Source organism: Tachysurus vachellii, chromosome 15 (assembly GCF_030014155.1).
Source record: "Tachysurus vachellii isolate PV-2020 chromosome 15, HZAU_Pvac_v1, whole genome shotgun sequence".
Lineage (NCBI taxonomy): Eukaryota > Metazoa > Chordata > Actinopteri > Siluriformes > Bagridae > Tachysurus > Tachysurus vachellii.
The window spans coordinates 3,391,957-3,410,421 of NC_083474.1; the positions used below are offsets into that span (position 1 = coordinate 3,391,957).

An 18,465-nucleotide genomic window follows, 5' to 3' on the forward strand; every position below is an offset into this window, starting at 1 on the left:
AAAAGCTACACATTTAGCATCTTTTTTTTTTTTTTTAAATCTTCCATATGCTTCCATTTCAGAGAGTCAATCCATTTTAGCACTTGTTTTTAACAGAACACACATGAGCAGTCAGGGATGTAAGATGTATTGTGTGATCACGAGGATGTGCAGCAAACTTCATCCATCATGGTAAAGTTTGTGACACATCAATTTATTATTTCATGCTCCTTTACTTGTAAGTTTTGGAAATTTAATACATGATGCCATAGACCTCTCCTTTTTACACATTAAAGGAAAGACACAACAGGTACAAATAACAAATGTAGTCATTTTTCATGTCTTTGGATGAACTGCATCTAAACCGTAGCAATAAAAAGATGATCTGAAACTCTTTTAAAAACTACTTTGGTTTTGTCCTCGTTATCTGAAACACCATTTGGAAGAAAAGGCTTCAAGCTCCACCCAATTCACAAGTACATCGTGTTGTGTTTATCAAATTAAGTGTCCTTTCTTTAAACCACATTTACTATCAGATTGTAGTTGAATTTTTTTTTTTCTCGAATTGATGTCTAAAATTTAGTTTAAATTTTTTTCCCTGAAACTAAAAAACCTGAATTCATATAACCTTCCATGTTTATGCCTACCACAAGCAATGTCACACATAATATGGCATTAAGATATAACAGTGCATGTTATTTTCTTGATTGAACAATAAGGAAATCATTAAAAACGTATTTCATAAAAAAGACGTTAAGGAAAAACGTGAGAAAAGAAAACAACATTTCATGAAAAAGTTACAATACCAAAAATAAAACACCCCAATCAATGATTCAGCATTCAACTGGCACAGTTAATCAAATCTGATATCTGTTTTTTTTTCTTGCTTATGTAATTTAATAAAAAATTCAAAATGTACTTTTTAATTATTTTTATTTTTATGCATGTAAGAGAAAATATCCTTAAAAGAAAACAAAGAAAACTACTTGAAAAACACTCATAACTCATAAAAAAAAATCAATATTGGACAAAAAGACAATATATCAGCAATTCACATGCAAAAGTAAAACGAATTGTGATATCTGTTATATTTGTTTTTTATTATAATTTTTAATTCATTTGTAGTATCTAGCATTAATTATAGATTATAAACCCAGCAAAATGTAACAAGATGTTTACTTAAATCTAAAAGATGCACTCTAATTTGATTTCCAGATTTATTACTATTTTATATATATATATATATATATATATATATATATATATATATATATATATATATATATTTATTAATTACTCAGACAGACCAGCATGTTTTCATTTAGCCCGGTTGTTTATGAAACCTGTTTCTATATAAACTGGTTTCTTCAGAATCCGAAGCATGCCAGTAAAATGCCTATGGCATTTTAAGATGCTCAGTTTACATTGGTTTATGAGAACACTCTTCTTCCTCTTAGCTATTTCCTTGGTTATTTATATTTATTTTAAAAAAAAATTATTTATTTTTTACACAAGCTGTGCTATGCTTCTGTGCCACAAAGCCATTTTTTGCACAACACACCAGAAACACTTTACGGTTTCACAGCTTTCCCTTTTATTTCATGCTTTATCCTTGAAACACATTGTTGTATGTCACGTATCAGCAAAGTGGATGTGATTTGCCCTGTGTTTGAATGTTTAATCACAACATGTCTGATCTGTGTCTGATCTAAGGTTACTCTGAGCAGTTAATGAACCCTAAAATTAGAGATAACTAGCTGGGTGGCGCTTGGAAATAGATTTTTTTTTCTGAAAATATTTCACATCAATGTATTTCTTTATTTCTAGCTACAGCAACTAATACATTTGCGGTGATTTTGACTATCAAGATCGTTCTTGTAAACATCCCTGCAGTTTATAGAGCAGTGCAGCACAATTCTCTTCACAATTCTTAAGCATAATTCAAATTATGATTAATATACTATACACTTAAGCATATAAAATGCTTAAACCCTTAAACCTCATTTAGACTTGAACACATGGGCAAAGGTCAAAACCAGGAAACACAGGAACCTAGAAAACAAGGCCTGGACTTGCATGGTATGATTGCAAATAGAGCTGTAGGGTCTGTATTTTATGCGTCTCAAAAATACTGTGTTCAATCCAAATAATTTAGCACATACCTAATTTCTAGTTAACTGAATTATTCAGGAACTCCTACCACATGATGACAATAAGAGCATGTCTGAGGTCTGTACAATGGCCATTGGTATCCTTTTATTGGCAACAGTCGACTTGTCACTCTATAACACTCAGTTGATTACATGTAGCAAAATGTCAAGTCAGTAACCACTTTTACTTACCTGTAGACCAGAGTGTCATCCATAGTACTGTTATACTGGATCTGGTACATCCTTATTCCAGGAATGTGTCGCTCTGAGGGCCAGTGGATCATGGCCGAATTGGAGGTCAGCTCATCCACCACCACCCTCTTGTCCTGTTGCTTGGTGTCATTGTTGCCAGATTTGGTGGAGGTGGTGATGTCAGACAAGCCAGGGTCAGCCTCCTTCATGTGACTAGTGTTGTTGACGAACAATGGCAATGGGATCATGTTTATCTCTACAGCTGCTGTGGCAATTCCAGCAGCATTGGAGGCAACACAGTTAAACGCCCCACTGTCTTTCAGGGTTGTAATCAGGATGTCCAGAGTTCCATTATCATACAGGATGGTACGTGAGTTATTGTGGACCAGCTTTCCATCAGGAAAGCGCCAGTGAATTGTAGGATCTGGATCACCCATGGCTTTACACTTGAGCGTAACACCTTGGCCTTCCATGACGTATGGCTTAGTGACCTGGTGCTTGATAATGAGTGGGGGTTCACAGATAAACTCCTCCTCCTGAATGGACCAGAAATACTTGTCCATAAGTTGCTCAGGTGAGGCACAAGTCTCCAGGTCGTCCTTTCGGGTGAGCCTGCGCAACCACAAAAGCTCACAGTTGCAGTGGAGTGGGTTCCCACCAAAACTCACCGTAAGTTTAGAGGAACTAGAGGTACCTTTAGGATCAGACAGCACTTGCGCATGCTGGAAGAGGGAGTCTGGGGGCAGCTTCTGCAAACGGTTGGACGTCATGTCCAATCTGACCAGTTTGGTAAGCAGCGTGAAAGTTCCAGCTCCTATGTGATCGATAAGATTGTGATCCAAAGTTAGCGTGTTGATGTTGGTCATCCTGGCAATAGCCTCCCATGGCAACGTCCTCAGGTTGTTGTAAGACAAATCCAAATCCTCAATAGTTGATACAAACTCGTCAAAGGAGGAAGGGTCTATATGGTGGATTTGGTTGTTCCCCAGGATGAGATGCCGAAGGTTGACCAAACCTTTCAGCTGATCATTCTTTATATCAGTCAGTCGGTTCCCATCCATGTGAAGTGCCCTTAATGCTTTGAGTCCAACAAAAGCATGAGGTGCAATCTGGCTTATGGTATTGCGGGACAGTGTCAGGTGCACCAGGCTCGTCATGTTTAAAAAGTCCTTCCTACGGACAGCTGTGATGAAGTTGTCCGTTAGCCTCAACTCTACGGTCTTGCGATCAATAGTGTGCGGAACAAACAGGAGTCCAGTCTTTGCACAAAGCAAGGTCAGGGTGGGTGAGATGGTCTGGCAGATACATCGGCCTGGGCACTGCTGTCCTCGCACCAGAACCCCCAACAGCATCATGCAAAAAATGAAACGCTCCATGGTTTATCAGCTTCCTCGTCCTGCATATCACACAAATACACAAACAAAGACATCAGTATAGGTGCAGTCTTCAACTCTCTTGATCCTTAATATTTTAGAAGATAAGTAAGGTGTTACTGTTTTCCAGCGTAGACATCAAGAGCCAAAATCAATACCAAATCAAGAGTATTAAATAGCATTCTCCTAAATGCTGACTGAACTGTGGTTAACTTTCTTCCTCCCAGAACACATTTTGGCCTTCAAACACAAACAACAACCCTCAACTCCACACACCATGTGCAAGTTCACTGCTTCTTGATTAGTGTTTATTATTTAAGAGTTTATTTAAGCTACTGTTACTTGTGGCCTGTTGTGGGGTGCATTTCCGTAGCTACTGTTTGGGTCAACTTGCATTCGCCTGCATTATCTGATTTATCTAATTGTCACATTGTACATTTAATCCATTTCTATTTACATTTAAAGGTAGGGTCTTTTGAGATTTTTGAGAAATGCTTCAGAAAACTGAGTCGGACCGAATACTAAACAAAAATCAAAAAACAAACGTGTAGCCAATGAGCAGAAAGGGGCGTGTCTTGTCAATATGGGCAGAGAGAGTGTTCAGTGCGCATGTGTGACATTAGCAGAAAGCGATTTTAACATTGACATGGAGGATAAAAACAAAGAAAGAAAGCGAAGAAAGACTTACGATAAGGTAAGAAGTAGGACGTGTTAATATAGGATCAGCTTTCCAGCGCTGGAGAGAACTGAAGGAGCAGGAAGTTGGTCACATATTCACAGATTGGAGTTTCCCGAGTCAATAACTCCTGAGCTAAAAGCTGTTACTACACAAATAACACCTCTTTTCTATCGTAGTAATGTAGAGACGCAGCTACAACCGTGTTTTGTGTAGTAACAGCGTTTAGCTCAGGAGTTATTGACGCGGGAAACTCCAATCTGTAAATATGCGGCCAACTTTACTTAAGACGCGGAGGCGCTTTTTTCCTTCTCGATATGTGAGTAATGTTGGTTTTGCTTTGTTACACAGAACTAATATATGCCTTTGTCCTTTACATGATTACGCTTCTGTGTCATTTTTGCTGGTTTGTTTATCTGCAATCATATTGTTCTTCCCTTCAGCTATGATAGACACATTTCTTTCCATTAATTGCCTGGGTTACGTATGTAAGTGTGAGCGGAGCTATCAATACAGGGGTGGGACCCATTTGGGTTAAGGGCGTGTTTGTTTTGGTGATTTGGCTTTCAAAAATCGGAGACCCCACCTTTAAGGTTAATGAAACAAATTAGTTCTTCTTTTATCAAACATTAGAGTGAAATGAAGTCAAATTAAGACAAAAAAACATTTACATAGCAGACCATCTTCCATCTTCCAGTTACCAGTATATGGGCCGTCACTATAGAAACGATAACGTATTGTGCGTAACAAGTGTGTTCCTTTAAACCTTTGCTACTGCCCGAAAATTCATCAGTACCTTCAGAAAGAGAAAAGAATTTTGACAAATAAAAGCCCTGAAGAGTTCTGAAGAAATAAATCCCAACTCAGAAGTAAAGTAACCAATAACACATACACACAACACACACTTCACACACTTTATAGCCATCCTGAGAAATATACAAGTGTTTTTCCTGCCCAGGTTAGACTGATGCTCCAATTAAAGGACAAACCTGGTGCTTAAACTTGACAGGTAGGAACAGATAAAGTATTAACTTCATCAAAATGACTTCTACCATCTGAAAAGTTCTGTAGGATTTTGGAGTAAATGGTGCGGTGAAATTTCATTTGGAGGAGAGGCTTAATTGTACGACAGATTGTGGCAGTGTAGGGAGATCCTGTGTGGAAGTGTGACTCAGACTGAGACACGTTTTTTATACTACTCTATGTCCTATCCCCAGTCATCCAGATCGATTTCTCTACACGGCAAGGAAGAGCAAAAAATTATAATTTATGAATTTCTTGGGTTCAATAACAAAGATCCTCAAAGGAATCCCAAACAGAGCATCTCAGGCCCAGCTGCTGATGAATGTACACATTCTGGCCGAATACTGATGATTCACTTTCACGTCCTATGGCTGTGCTTTAGGCAAGGCTCGAAGTCATAACACTGAAGGTTTCAACAGATTGATGGTTAAATAGATGACAGCAGATTACAAATCTTATTCCATTAATATGTGATTTTATGAAAAAATGCCATTTTTTTTAGACTGCACACCTGAATTCATGTAAACAATTGAGACATCATTATGGGATCGAATGGAAAAATGTAAAAAATGTCTGTGTGAGACATTTGCTGATAATCAAAGTGTGAAAATAAATTAATAATGTGGAAAATTAATCGGAAATATTTTTGGTGTGAAATTAACGCAAACTTTTAAAATTTGAAAAGTTGAAATTTAAGTTGAAGGCGAATTATGTGGAAAAATCACAACAAATAAATAAAATCAAATAAAACAAAAACATTTCTCTACACCTGTGTTTGTCTTGACCTCCGTTACATGATGTATAAAATTACACAATGTACACAACGTAAAAATTTGTAAAAATAAATCATTCAATGTGAAAAGTGTAGAGTTTGCATGTTCTCCCCGTGATTCGGGTTCTTTTTCCGCCAGGGTCTCCGGTTTTCCTCCTCCAGTCCAAATACATGAGTTGCATGCTGATTATCAAGGGTTTCCCCTGAGTGCCCAGGGATAGGCTTTGGATTCGCATTTGTAGGATAAGTGGTACAGAAAAAAGATGGATGTACAGTATGTAAAAAAATCAGGTGAAATATTGATACGTTAAAAATATGCATTGCATGTGGAAAAGAATTATTCACTTATTTTATTTTTTTTTTATTCACCTACTTTTTTGTGCAATGAAAAATGCACTAAAAATATATGGAAGAAAAAAACACAACAAACACATGCTCTACATGTGAAAAATATGTGACCCTTAAGAACAAGTCTAAAAAAAATAGCTTTTTTCACATGTGACTTTTCAGTAAGGCAAGATAGGGCGAGTAACCTAAAGGGATGTGTAACGGATCCTCCACAATGCTGTTCTAATCAGTGGCTTTATTTCACCTGAAATACATTTCTGGAAGTGACACATAGCTGATATGCGACAGAGCCGAGCATCGTTATCTAATCAAGTCACCAAGTTGTAGCGCAATAACGATAAGCCTTGTTGACTAAATACATGTTGACTAAAGAAGCGACAGCCCATCAAGTCCCCACGACGTGATTTGCGGAATTGTCACCACACACACCCATGCAATAAAAGTCACAAAAAAACTGTCACTTTTCTAGATGTTCCAGCACAAATGAGAGCAGATCTCTGTGAGAAGTCATCTCAGATACAATACAATTCTTCTCCTGCTTGACTGAATCCCATAAAAATTCCCAAGGTGTTAAAATCATCATCAAAAAAAAAAAAAAAATCACGGTGGGTAAATCTGAGAGATGAAATGCACATTTTTATGCAAATGACTACAGTGAAGTCATTAAGTTATGACATGTTGTGATTGCAAAGCCGAGTTTTGTTGGGAGAATTTATAACCGCACTTTTATTACCGAAGTCTCGTATGTTAGAAAAAGTAAATAAGGAAATAATGAGCACAAAGCCTATTGTGTAGCAGTTTCATAAACAAACCAACACCCATTCTGTCTCAGAATAACCTCTCTGAAATGCTTCTTTTAGCTTCTATGTCCTTGAAAATAACCATTTTATGTGTCCCGCTGTCTCTAGAGACTAAAAGGTAGTGAAATAAGAAGGCGTGAGTTCACACCTCATGAATCCGCACAGTGATCCATTCAGATATAGTGCCCTCGCTCTTTCATTTTAACCCCCAAGAGAGAACGTGACGATAAAGACAGCGGGTCTTTATACAGGAGCCTGTATTCAATAATAGCTCTGTCACGCTCCTTTTCTCCTGATTGAAAGGTGAGAATGGGAGATAAAAAAGCCGTGAACAGTTTGAGATCAAACAGAAGAGAGAGGCGTTTATGCAGTCCATGTGGAACTGAACGGGAGTCTAAAGGTTGTTACAATTATTTATGAAATGTATGATTGAGAACATGGTGACTCTTAATTACTAGTGCATGTTTATATAAATGACGTGTGACTGTGGGTTCCAGGAAAAAAGGGGTGTTACTTGTCAGTTCACCAAAGGAGGTGTGGCCACTGTGATTGAATATTAGAAAAGGGGGTGTGGCTACTGTGATTAAATATTAGAAAAGGAGGTGTGGCTACTGTGATTGAATATTAGGAAAGGAGGTGTGGCCACTGTAATTTAATATTAGGAAAGGAGGTGTGGCCACTGTGATTAAATATTAGGAAAGGAGGTGTGTCCACTGTGATTGAATTATTAGAAAAGGAGGTGTGTCCACTGTGATTGAATTATTAGAAAAGGAGGTATGGCCACTGTGATTGAATATTAGAAAAGGAGGTGTGGCCACTGTGATTGAATATTAGAAAAGGAGGTGTGTCCACTATGATTGAATTATTAGAAAAGGAGGTATGGCCACTGTGATTGAATATTAGGAAAGGAGGTGTGGCCACTGTGATTGAATATTAGGAAAGGAGGTGTGGCCACTGTGATTAAATATTAGGAAAGGAGGTGTGGCCACTGTGATTGAATATTAGGAAAGGAGGTGTGGCCACTGTGATTGAATGTTAGGAAAGGAGGTGTGGCCACTGTGATTGAATATTAGGAAAGGAGGTGTGGCTGTTTTTAATTGTAGGCTTTGTAATTTATCAGCAAAAAGTTTTTTTTAGAATGCTGGAATGTTCTAAATAACACATGCCTCTGCAGGCTTTATTCATTTTAGCACAACTGTCAAAGAAAAGCAAATCTGCTTCCACATTTGAACATGAGTAAAAGTCAGACATTTACCATCGGGATTATGCTGCCAATTTTTGTAAAATGTCACGGTTTCTGTCAATAATAACACGCTATCGGCTCTGTTTAGGTTCGATAACGTCCCACAGTGCTAACTAGGACACAAAAATGGCTTGTCTGAAACTGCTGGAATGCTTCCTTGAGGGTTTTACTATTGATTTTCCTATATCACAGGACAAAAATAAATAAAATAAATAAAATAATCAGCCGAATAGAGAACTTTGTTGCCAAGGCAACTTCGTGGGAGAATGTGGGTCCTTGAATCACATTAAGATGCTGTTAAGCTGCCAGAGAAATGGAGGTCTCAATCTTGATGGAGATGAGGTAGGCACTGAATATTTACAAGTGCTTTAACCAGGCTTTTAAATATCACTAAAAGCTAAAGCAACACCTGCACATGCACACATACATTATATTCACCATCTGTTTCACAGATCACACCAAAGGTCACAGATTTGGAGCCAAGACGACAGTTTCTATGCTCATCAGTTGAAGTGTCTAGTTTTCTATTACAAGGAGATTGCATCACTGAAAATGGCCACAAGCTGCCTACAGCTGGACCGATTGGCCGTCTGATGCCCCGCTGGCTGGCGTGCTGCCTGTCCGGGCAGTGAACATTAGCATCAATCACAGAAAGCGTGTGACTGCATGAATTTTTAAAACTGCACATCATTAATAAAAGCTGAACATGCTGTCATAATGTCTGAGCTTTAGAGATGCTCATGCATAATGGTGGATTAAAATACAAAAGGAGTATGAATCATGAGTACTACCACTAATAATGCAGCTTCATTCATATTTCATATTCATCTGAAATAAAAAAATTAACTCTAATTGATTTTCTGTACACACCAAACTGAGTACAAGATTTCAAAAAAATACTCTAGGGATTGATAGAGGCTTAGATCATGCCTCCTTAACTGGAACTTAGAAAGACCTACTGTAGGTCATGCCTCTTTCACTGGGACTGACAGACACTTAGATCATGCCTCTTTCACTGGGACTGATAGAATCTTTGGTCCTGCCTGCTTCACTGGGACTGATAGGGGTGGTCATGGCTTTCATTATTGGCACTGAATGAAACTTAGTTCATTCCTTCTTTAATGGAACTGACTAAGACTTAGGTCATGCCTCCCTCACTGGGATTAACAAATACTTTGGTCATGCCTTTCTCACTGGGACTGACAGAGACTTAGGTCATGCCTCCCTCACTGGGATTAACAAATACTTTGGTCATGCCTTTCTCACTGGGACTGACAGAGACTTAGGTCATGTCTCCCTCACTGGGTTTGACAAAGACTTTGGTCATGCCTCCCTCACTGGGACTGACAAAGACTTTGGTCATGCCTCCCTCACTGGGACTGACAAAGACTTTGGTCATGCCTCCTTCACTGGGACTGACAAAGACTTTGGTCATGCCTCCCTCACTGGGACTGACAAAGACTTTGGTCATGCCTCCCTCACTGGGACTGACAAAAACTTTGGTCATGCCTCCCTCACTGGGACTGACAAAGACTTTGGTCATGCCTCCTTCACTGGGACTGACAAAGACTTTGGTCATGCCTCCCTCACTGGGACTGACAAAGACTTCGGTCATGCCTCCCTTACTGAGACTGACAGAGACTTCGGTCATGCCTCCTTCACTGGGACTGACAGAGATTTCAGTCATGCCTCCCTTACTGAGACTGGCTAGGACTTTGGTCATTATTTTCACTGGAACTGTCAGAGACTTGTTCATGCCTCCCTCACTGAGACTAACAGACACAACTCATTCACGAGTACACCTCATTCACTAGCATGTGCCTTGTACACTGGTACAAAGGTCACACTTCCTTCAGGGATCATGCCTCCTCACTGTGACTCAGGCAATTTTATGTTGGTGTATTTAATTAATTAAATTAATTATTTCTGAAAGGTGGCTATTAATACATTACTAGTTATTAAAAACAATTATTTTCATAGGATGTGTGTGTGTGTGTGTGATGTCACAGCCGCCTGTTATTTGTCTCACTATTCATCTGTACAATTGCTTTAACAACCTTTCTTCTTTATTATTCTTTGGAAGAATAGATAGCAATTATACACTGAAAAGGCAGTGAACTCAACACGACCTTGCCGATTCAAAGCCCCGAGCTTTTGAACAATTATTGACTGACCAGGTATTTGTCCGGCATTTTTCAGAAAGATCGACGGTCGAATGACTAAGCTAAAGGCCTCCCAAAGGTCATGGAATGCTGACTTACTGCCTAGACTGTCCTTTTAATAACAACCATTTTTCTTTTTCTTTCAATTAAACAACAAAGGAAAAATAACACTGCCAGTGCACACAGTGATTCAGCTTTTTTTTTTTTTATTCTTTTGCTTTGATGGCTCTGTTTTCATGAACAGACTTCCTGTGAATTTTAGCAAGCCATTTTTAAAATCAGACCTTATGTGGTGCTGTTTATTAGTCACAGACCATTATGGGTAGTAAATCAAAGCTATGAATCACAGGGGTCGCTATAGCGAGCGGGATAAGGATGTCGTTTTGAAGAAGCACTACGCAAGATGTGAAAATGTCACCCACAAATCTGAATGACCAAAATTACAGAACATCGTGTTTTTTGGCAACCAGGCCTAATTATTCCCAAGCAGGACAAAATTAGAGATGTGTGCGAGAGATGGAATGAGAGAAAGAAAGAGGGAGAACAAACTGTGTTTCCTTTCACGGCTCCTATAATTAGCATAAAAATCAATTCGACACAGAGGCCTTTCTCTCATGCCTGGATGAATCCATATTTAGCTGCCATGAGACAGAAGGATGAGGGCTGGATTGAGGAAAAAAGAACAGGTTGTAAGTCTTGGTTCAAGTACAAATAGCACATTTTAGCTTGAATGTATTATTAGCATAGGTATTATATTTTATAAATTATTGCTAGTTATATAAATGAGCTCGTATTAATCTCATGCAAAATGCAAAAGATGTGTAAGTGCAACCTGACTCTTTACTCCAGCCTTAACCATTACTAAAGTCATACAAGTTCATTTAATTCATTATTCATCTTTAGTACGCGCTTGATCCGGGTCAAGGTTGTGGTGGATCTGGAGGCTATCACGGGAGCTCTGTGTGCAAGGCAGGAATACACACCAGTCCATAACAAAACAACAGTCACTCCTCAGAGAATTACGGAGAAACCGATTTAAGTACTGCCATGGTTTTGGAACGGTTTTGGGATATAGGAGGAAACCAGGGAACCCAGAGGAACTCCCAAAGGAACTTGCAAAACTCCACACAAGCAGCAGAAGAAACTTTAATGCAGCTGTGCCACCCTTCATGAACTGGTCAGATTGTCTAAACAAAGCCAGATACAACCAGAACCTGAATATGTTTTTCAAAAAGTACCAGCTGTGCTGAACCCCTTCTGGAACACCAACACTATCAGATTTTTCAGCATCGTCTTACACGGAAACACGATGGGACATCGGTTCTTGTGCATAGAAAGAAACGCCAAATCAGTTGCAGTTCTCTTCTAAAGCAGTAAAAATAATTACAAGCTCTTTTTGGAGAAGGTGGGACATCAACACTCGAAATTAGTTTCTCAAAACCATCAAATACGTACAGTAAATGTCATAGCGTTTTATTTGTGTAGAAAGAAAGGACTTTTTACTCAATCAGTCACAATTCTCTCCTAAAGCAGTAAAAATGATTACAGGCTCTTTTTGGAGGAGAAATAACCAACACTGTCAGCTTCTTATAACCTTCAAATACGGAAACCTGCTGAAACTTTCTACACTTTTGTGTAGAAAATAATAACGTTTTATTCAATCACTTGCACTTCTCTTCTAAAGCAGGATTTCTGCAATGATTTGAAATGTACACTATATTTGACAGATACATATTTGAAAGAGAGAAAACCAGCCATATGCTGAGCCTCTAGGATGTCTAGAAATAGACTGTGGATTAAAACCAAACAAAAAGAATGTTTGTATTTACTTTTCTGTACTTCAAATCTTTTTTTAAGCGAAGAAAGCAGCAGAAGTCGTGAGTGAGAATCAGACTGGCCTAAAGCTAAAATAAGCCTAAACTTTAGGAAAATGTTCTTCTGAAGTGCTTAGACACCAGTGAGCCTTCGAAACAAGCAACGAGGAGAAACATCATTATTTACCAGACTGAATATCTGCATTTAGTTCATTGTGGACTTCATTTCCATTGCTGTTAATAGTGGTGTATCATTTATAAGGTTAAATTCATGATGCATAAACTATACTGAGGTGCATTTTGGTCATTTCAAGAACCTGTGGGCTCATAGGGGGATGTGGTAGCCTAGTGGTTAATGTGTTGAGCTACCAATCGGAAGGTTGTGAGTTCGATTCCTATGTCCACCAAGCTGACACTGCTGGGCCCCGAGTAGTGTTAATTTCGTCAGATGAGACGAGACAAAATATGTTCGTCAACAACCTTTTTTTTCATGACTAAGACGAGACGATGACGAGACTGCACCACTGTCCAAAAACGCTGACTAAGACTAAATTAACATGCATTATTGTTGACGAAAAAAGACGAGACGAAAATGTTTTGTATAAAATAAAAACTAAGATAAAATCTCTCTTCATTTTCGTCTACAATTGTCTCTGCTTTTTCATCAGCTGTTACGCCTTTAAAATATTCAGAACGAGTTCGCGGCTTCGCGCTGTTTAGTGTGTGCGTAGAAAGAATTCGTCCACACGCCGCTCAAAAAAAAACAATCCTGAGCGCAAGTCCACCCCTGGTCTAGTCAGGCTTTTTGTGTTAAATTATATTTCCTGTCGCTGCGCAGGCTCTTTTATTGTACATGACAGCTTATGTCCCGATGACCGGTCTTTGCATTACGATTAAAAGCAGTATCAATAAAGTAAATAATGTGATGTGCAGTCAAGTTCGAGTGAAAAATATGTGAAACACTTTTTTTTACTGAAATGTTTATCAGTAATAATCTCAGTAATAATGTGTTATTTTAAAAAAAGACTACAATTTTCTGACTAAAACTAAGCTAAAATTAAAAGACTTTTAGTCGACTAAAACTTGACTAAGATACCTTGAGTTTTCTTTTGACTAAAACTAGACTAAAATGACAAGACTTTTAGTCGACTAAAACTTGACTAACAAAAAAAGATATGTGAATGACTAAATATGACTAAAACTAACAAGGACATTTGGCACAAGACTAAGACTAAGACTAAATTAAAAATAGGTGACAAAATTAACACTACCCCTGAGCAAGGCCCTTAACCCTCAATTACTCAGTTGTATAAAAAGGAGATAAAATTTTTTGTACATCGCCCTGGATAAGGGCATCTGCTAAATGCTGTAAATGTAAATGTAACATCCTTGATTGAAGCTCTCTAAACGCTGGGCACATTTCAAAGCCAAACCTATTAAAGAAGAAGAAGAAGAACGGGTGCATAGAAGCTTTAATTATCGCCACATATACATTACAGCACAGTGGAATTCTTTTCTTTACATACCCCAACTGAGGAGGTTGGGGTCAGAGTGCAGGGGCAGCTATGATACAGCGCCCCTGGAGCAGGGAGGGTTGAGGGCCTTGCTCAAGGGCCCAACAGTTTCAGCTTGGCTGTGCGGGGCCTTGAACTCCGATCAACAACCCAGAGCCTTAACCAGTTGAGCCACCACTGCCCCAATGAATGGTACATTCTACATTAAGAGACTTCAATGCTACTTAATAGATTTTTTTTTTTTGTATAAGCAATTGTTCCTGCTGCAATTCCTGGCAGTCTGCTAATACACCTGCCAATGTGCTAACACATGCGATGCTGTTTTCTAACACACACCTGCTTGTCCACTAGCACACCTTGCAGTGTGCTATAACATTTGACATTGTGCTTACACACTTGATAATCTGCCAACACACTAAATGATCTCTCAGTACCCCTGGGGGCTTCAAACACACCTGACGATCTAATAATAAACAGAAAAAAAAAGAAACACATCTGGCAATGTGCTAAAAGAACAACACACCTGGAATACTGGTAACACACATAAAGGGCTGCTAACACATCTGGATGACTGGTAACATAGATGAAGATCTTTTGACACGTTTGGAATACTGTTAGCACAAATGAAGGGCTGCTAACACATCTGGAAGACTAGTAACACACATCAAGTGCTGATAAAGCATCTCTAAGTCTGATAACAAATGAAGGGTTGATAACACATCTGGAAGACTGCTAATATAGATGAAGGGTTACTGACACATCTGGAACACATATGAAGGCCTGTTAACACATCTGGAAGACTGGTAATGCACATAAAGGACTGATAACACATCTGGAAGACTGGTAACGAAAATGAAGGGCTACTAACACATCTGAAAGAGTGGTAACATTGATGAAGGGCTGCTAACACACCTGGAAGACTGGTAACATACATGAAGGCCTGCTGACACATCTGGAACACAAATCAATGGCTGCCAACACATCTGCTTCAATTCTAAAACTCCTTCTGAACTGCTAGCATATCTGTTTAGACACTAACTGATTTGCTAGCACATCTGCATCAGGTCTGCATTTGCTAACACATAACACATCTGGTGACATGGCTCTTATTATATTAGCGTTGAGTCATTCTGAAATACCAAGAGATTTCTAACGTAGAAATGTAATGGAGTCAGAAGAACAAAAAATGGAGATAAAATATTGAAAGGATTAATTACATTTGCACCAATTACACATTTTAAAATATAGGTATCTGGTGTAATAAAGCTTGATGTACATCACTGGCTCTGGTCACTGGTCATGTGTCTACTTAACAACTCAGAGTCTAATGACCGATCTGGAAGGCACACAGTCTCTGACTCAAGCTGCCTCTCAATATGTTCTCGTCTCTAACCAAAAAAAAGCTAAACATGCACCAAATTCTTAAGCGTTATGTCATCTGCCAGATGGTAACTTTCCTAATTAGGCTTTAGATCTGAGATTTGAAAAGCAGGACTATGGAGTGGTAATTTCAGGAGCAGTAAACGAGAAAGTCTCCAAGTGCAGCACTCGAGATGCTTTTACCGAACAGTTCAGCATGGACTGCGGCTATTAGCATGTGAATAATGAGTTGTGCTGAAGCAGTACAATAGCGGTCACGCCTCCTAAATCGCAGGCGCTGTATGTGGTCGGTTTTACTAAATGCTCGAACAAACTCGACAAAGAAACTCTATCTCATGTTCTCAAGACGTGACACGGTTTGGCCTGAATTTCAGGAAATAACTGATCGATTGGGTCAGAAATTATGACTCTGAAAGTTTCATTTTGAACTTTAGCTGCTTCCTTTGCTTCCTTTTCTCGCCAGTGAAATGGGAAATTGCCTTTCAGTTGTCTGACTGATGGACAGGTAATGCAATCTTGCCTGCTCTCTCACCATTTTAGGCCATTTTAAACAATTTTAATCCCGTTATCTCTCCCTCACTTTCTCTTGATTTTTTGTGCTTTTATAGAAGGCTCTGAGTTTATCTGTGATAGTATTGAGATCTTGTTAAATCCTTGCGATGATGTTCAGCTTTTAAATATGGTACAGAGGCTTCACGGTTAAGCCCCAGATGGTTAAAGTACCATGCATAAGTATTGACTCCCCCTCTTTAAAAATTACCAATGTAGTGTTGAAATAGAAAATAAAGTGTGATAGAAACAGAAGTGTATTTCACAGAGATGGACTAAAAAACATACTGTACTGAAGAAACTCTGCCCGCAAAGAAGGTCACCTATCTAACTAACCAAGCTACTGATATAATTGATGTTTTTTCTTAATGCTACAGGCAAGAGATTTTCCTGCTCATTTTGCTGTTGAGGAATTTAGGCCAGTGATCCCATTTGAACACATTCAGCACGTCTGAACGACAGGACTGGGCTTGTGTATCACACTGCAGCATATCACAGCCAGGAGAGCTCTTACATCCAACCCAGATCCAACAGTCATGCAAGAACCCTGTGTCACATTAATCCCTTCTAGCAAATGGCAGCATTTGTCTGATTCATGCGCACATTTCATGTAATATTCTCACCCATGTAAATCCATTTAACACCAATGGAACTGTGTCGAGCTGTCAAGCGTTCATGTTTCACTACCGAAAATAATGTTAACATAATCAACATGCATTAGACTTGTATTGACTCACATTACATGCTGTTGTAGATCTGGGAAACAAGTGTTATTTTTTTGTATATAAAGAATTCCTCTCATGCTGTCCTGAACTAAAAGACTACAGAAGATGAAGCTGTGAACAATCTATAACAAGACATTGATGGCTAACTGTTTGGCAAACACATAAATATATCCGTAATGGAGCAGGCTCTATTCTTGTACGTGGTATTAATTCACAAAGCAGTAACACACTATTAAACCCACAAATTACCCCCTGTGTCTGAGAAACCCTGAGCAGCTACGCTGGCCGTCAGCGTGGACATGACTTTAGAGAACAGCGTAGGCTAGTAACTCAAGTACAAGCACATGCTTAAGCAGTTTCAGATAACTTTATATACAAATGCTATATACAAACCCACTCACCCTGATGTTTGGAATCTTTTCATATCTTTTTGGGAATTTTATTGTAATAATTTAGAGAAAAATGTAAAATTTAAATTTGTACAACAGGATACAATTAAGATTAGTGTCAAGTTAGCATGACAGTTACCCGGAGTTAGCGTCAAGATAGCCGGTCTGCAAAATAACTGAGAATTAAAAATTAGAAAACACAACACATGAAAAAAAAAATAAAAATAAAAATAAAAAACCCATAAAACTATTAAAATTGTTAAAAAGAAACTGTAAAATAATGTGAATGCTTAATGTGAAGTGAGTGCCATAATGAGATTATTAAAAATAATAATTATTAAAAATCATTTTAACAAATGATTAAGATTAGTGTGATGTTAAAACATTGATCAGTCCATAAAACTACTTTTCATTGTTAAATAATCTGTAGAACAGTTTCATTCATTCATTCATTCATCTTCTACCGCTTATCCAAACTACCTCGGGTCACGGAGAGCCTGTGCCTATCTCAGGCGTCATCGGGCATCAAGGCAGGATACACCCTGGACGGAGTGCCAACCCATCACAGGGCACACACACACACACTCTCATTCACTCACGCACTCAGGGCCGGCCCTGCGCATAGGCAGAATAGGCAAATGCTAAGGGAGCCACCCACCACTAGGTGCGTCCGTGCGCCCAAATTATTATTTTTATTAATATATGTATATACATATATTTTTTTTAAATTAATATATATATATATATATATTTTATTACCTGATAAGTATTTTATTTATATATTTATTATATATATTTTATTGCTGTAAGAAAGGCAAGGAAAGCAAGGTCTCCGTAATATAGTTTTTTTAATATAGTTAGTGTGTGTTTCCAAAATATTTTCAAAATAAAGAAAAACAGGACAAAGCTGTGCAGTTTGTTTCTGTGTAAGTTTATGAACAAAATGATCGGAACACAATTGTCTGTGATTCCAGGGGCACCAGGTGAAATCTTGCCTAGGGCAGCAAATTGGCCAGGGCCGACCCTGCACGCACTCACACACTACGGACAATTTTCCAGAGATGCCAATCAACCTACCATGCATGTCTTTGGACCGGGGGAGGAAACCGGAGTACCCAAGGAAACCCCCGAGGCACAGGGAGAACATGCAAACTCCACACACACAAGGCAGAGGCGGGAATCGAACCCCGACCCTGGAGGTGTGAGGCGAACGTGCTAACCACTAAGCCACCGTGCCCCCCTCTGTAGAACAATTTGATAAACAAATTTGTTATAAACAGTAAAATTAAGATTTGTGATTTGGGAACTAATAAATAAAACAGTTCATGAAAAGGTTAAGGTTTAAATGTTCAATTATAGGGTAATCATAGCAATTT

The 18,465-nt window shown here is 38.6% G+C and overlaps 2 protein-coding genes across 2 annotated transcripts in view; one reads left to right on the forward strand and one right to left on the reverse strand.

Moving 5' to 3' along the window:
- LOC132857816 (eukaryotic translation initiation factor 4 gamma 1-like) overlaps window positions 1-18,465 on the forward strand; it is a 796,411-nt gene that overhangs the window by 391,403 nt on the left and 386,543 nt on the right. The gene's annotated exons all lie outside the window — the stretch shown is intronic.
- The window catches only part of lrfn1 (leucine rich repeat and fibronectin type III domain containing 1), a 129,912-nt gene that overhangs the window by 4,287 nt on the left and 107,160 nt on the right, over window positions 1-18,465 (reverse strand). The window contains exon 5 of the mRNA XM_060887889.1: window positions 2,322-3,717. Within this exon, the coding sequence (XP_060743872.1) occupies window positions 2,322-3,697 (1,376 nt within the window). The 5' untranslated portion in view covers window positions 3,698-3,717. The remainder of the gene's footprint in view (window positions 1-2,321; window positions 3,718-18,465) is intronic.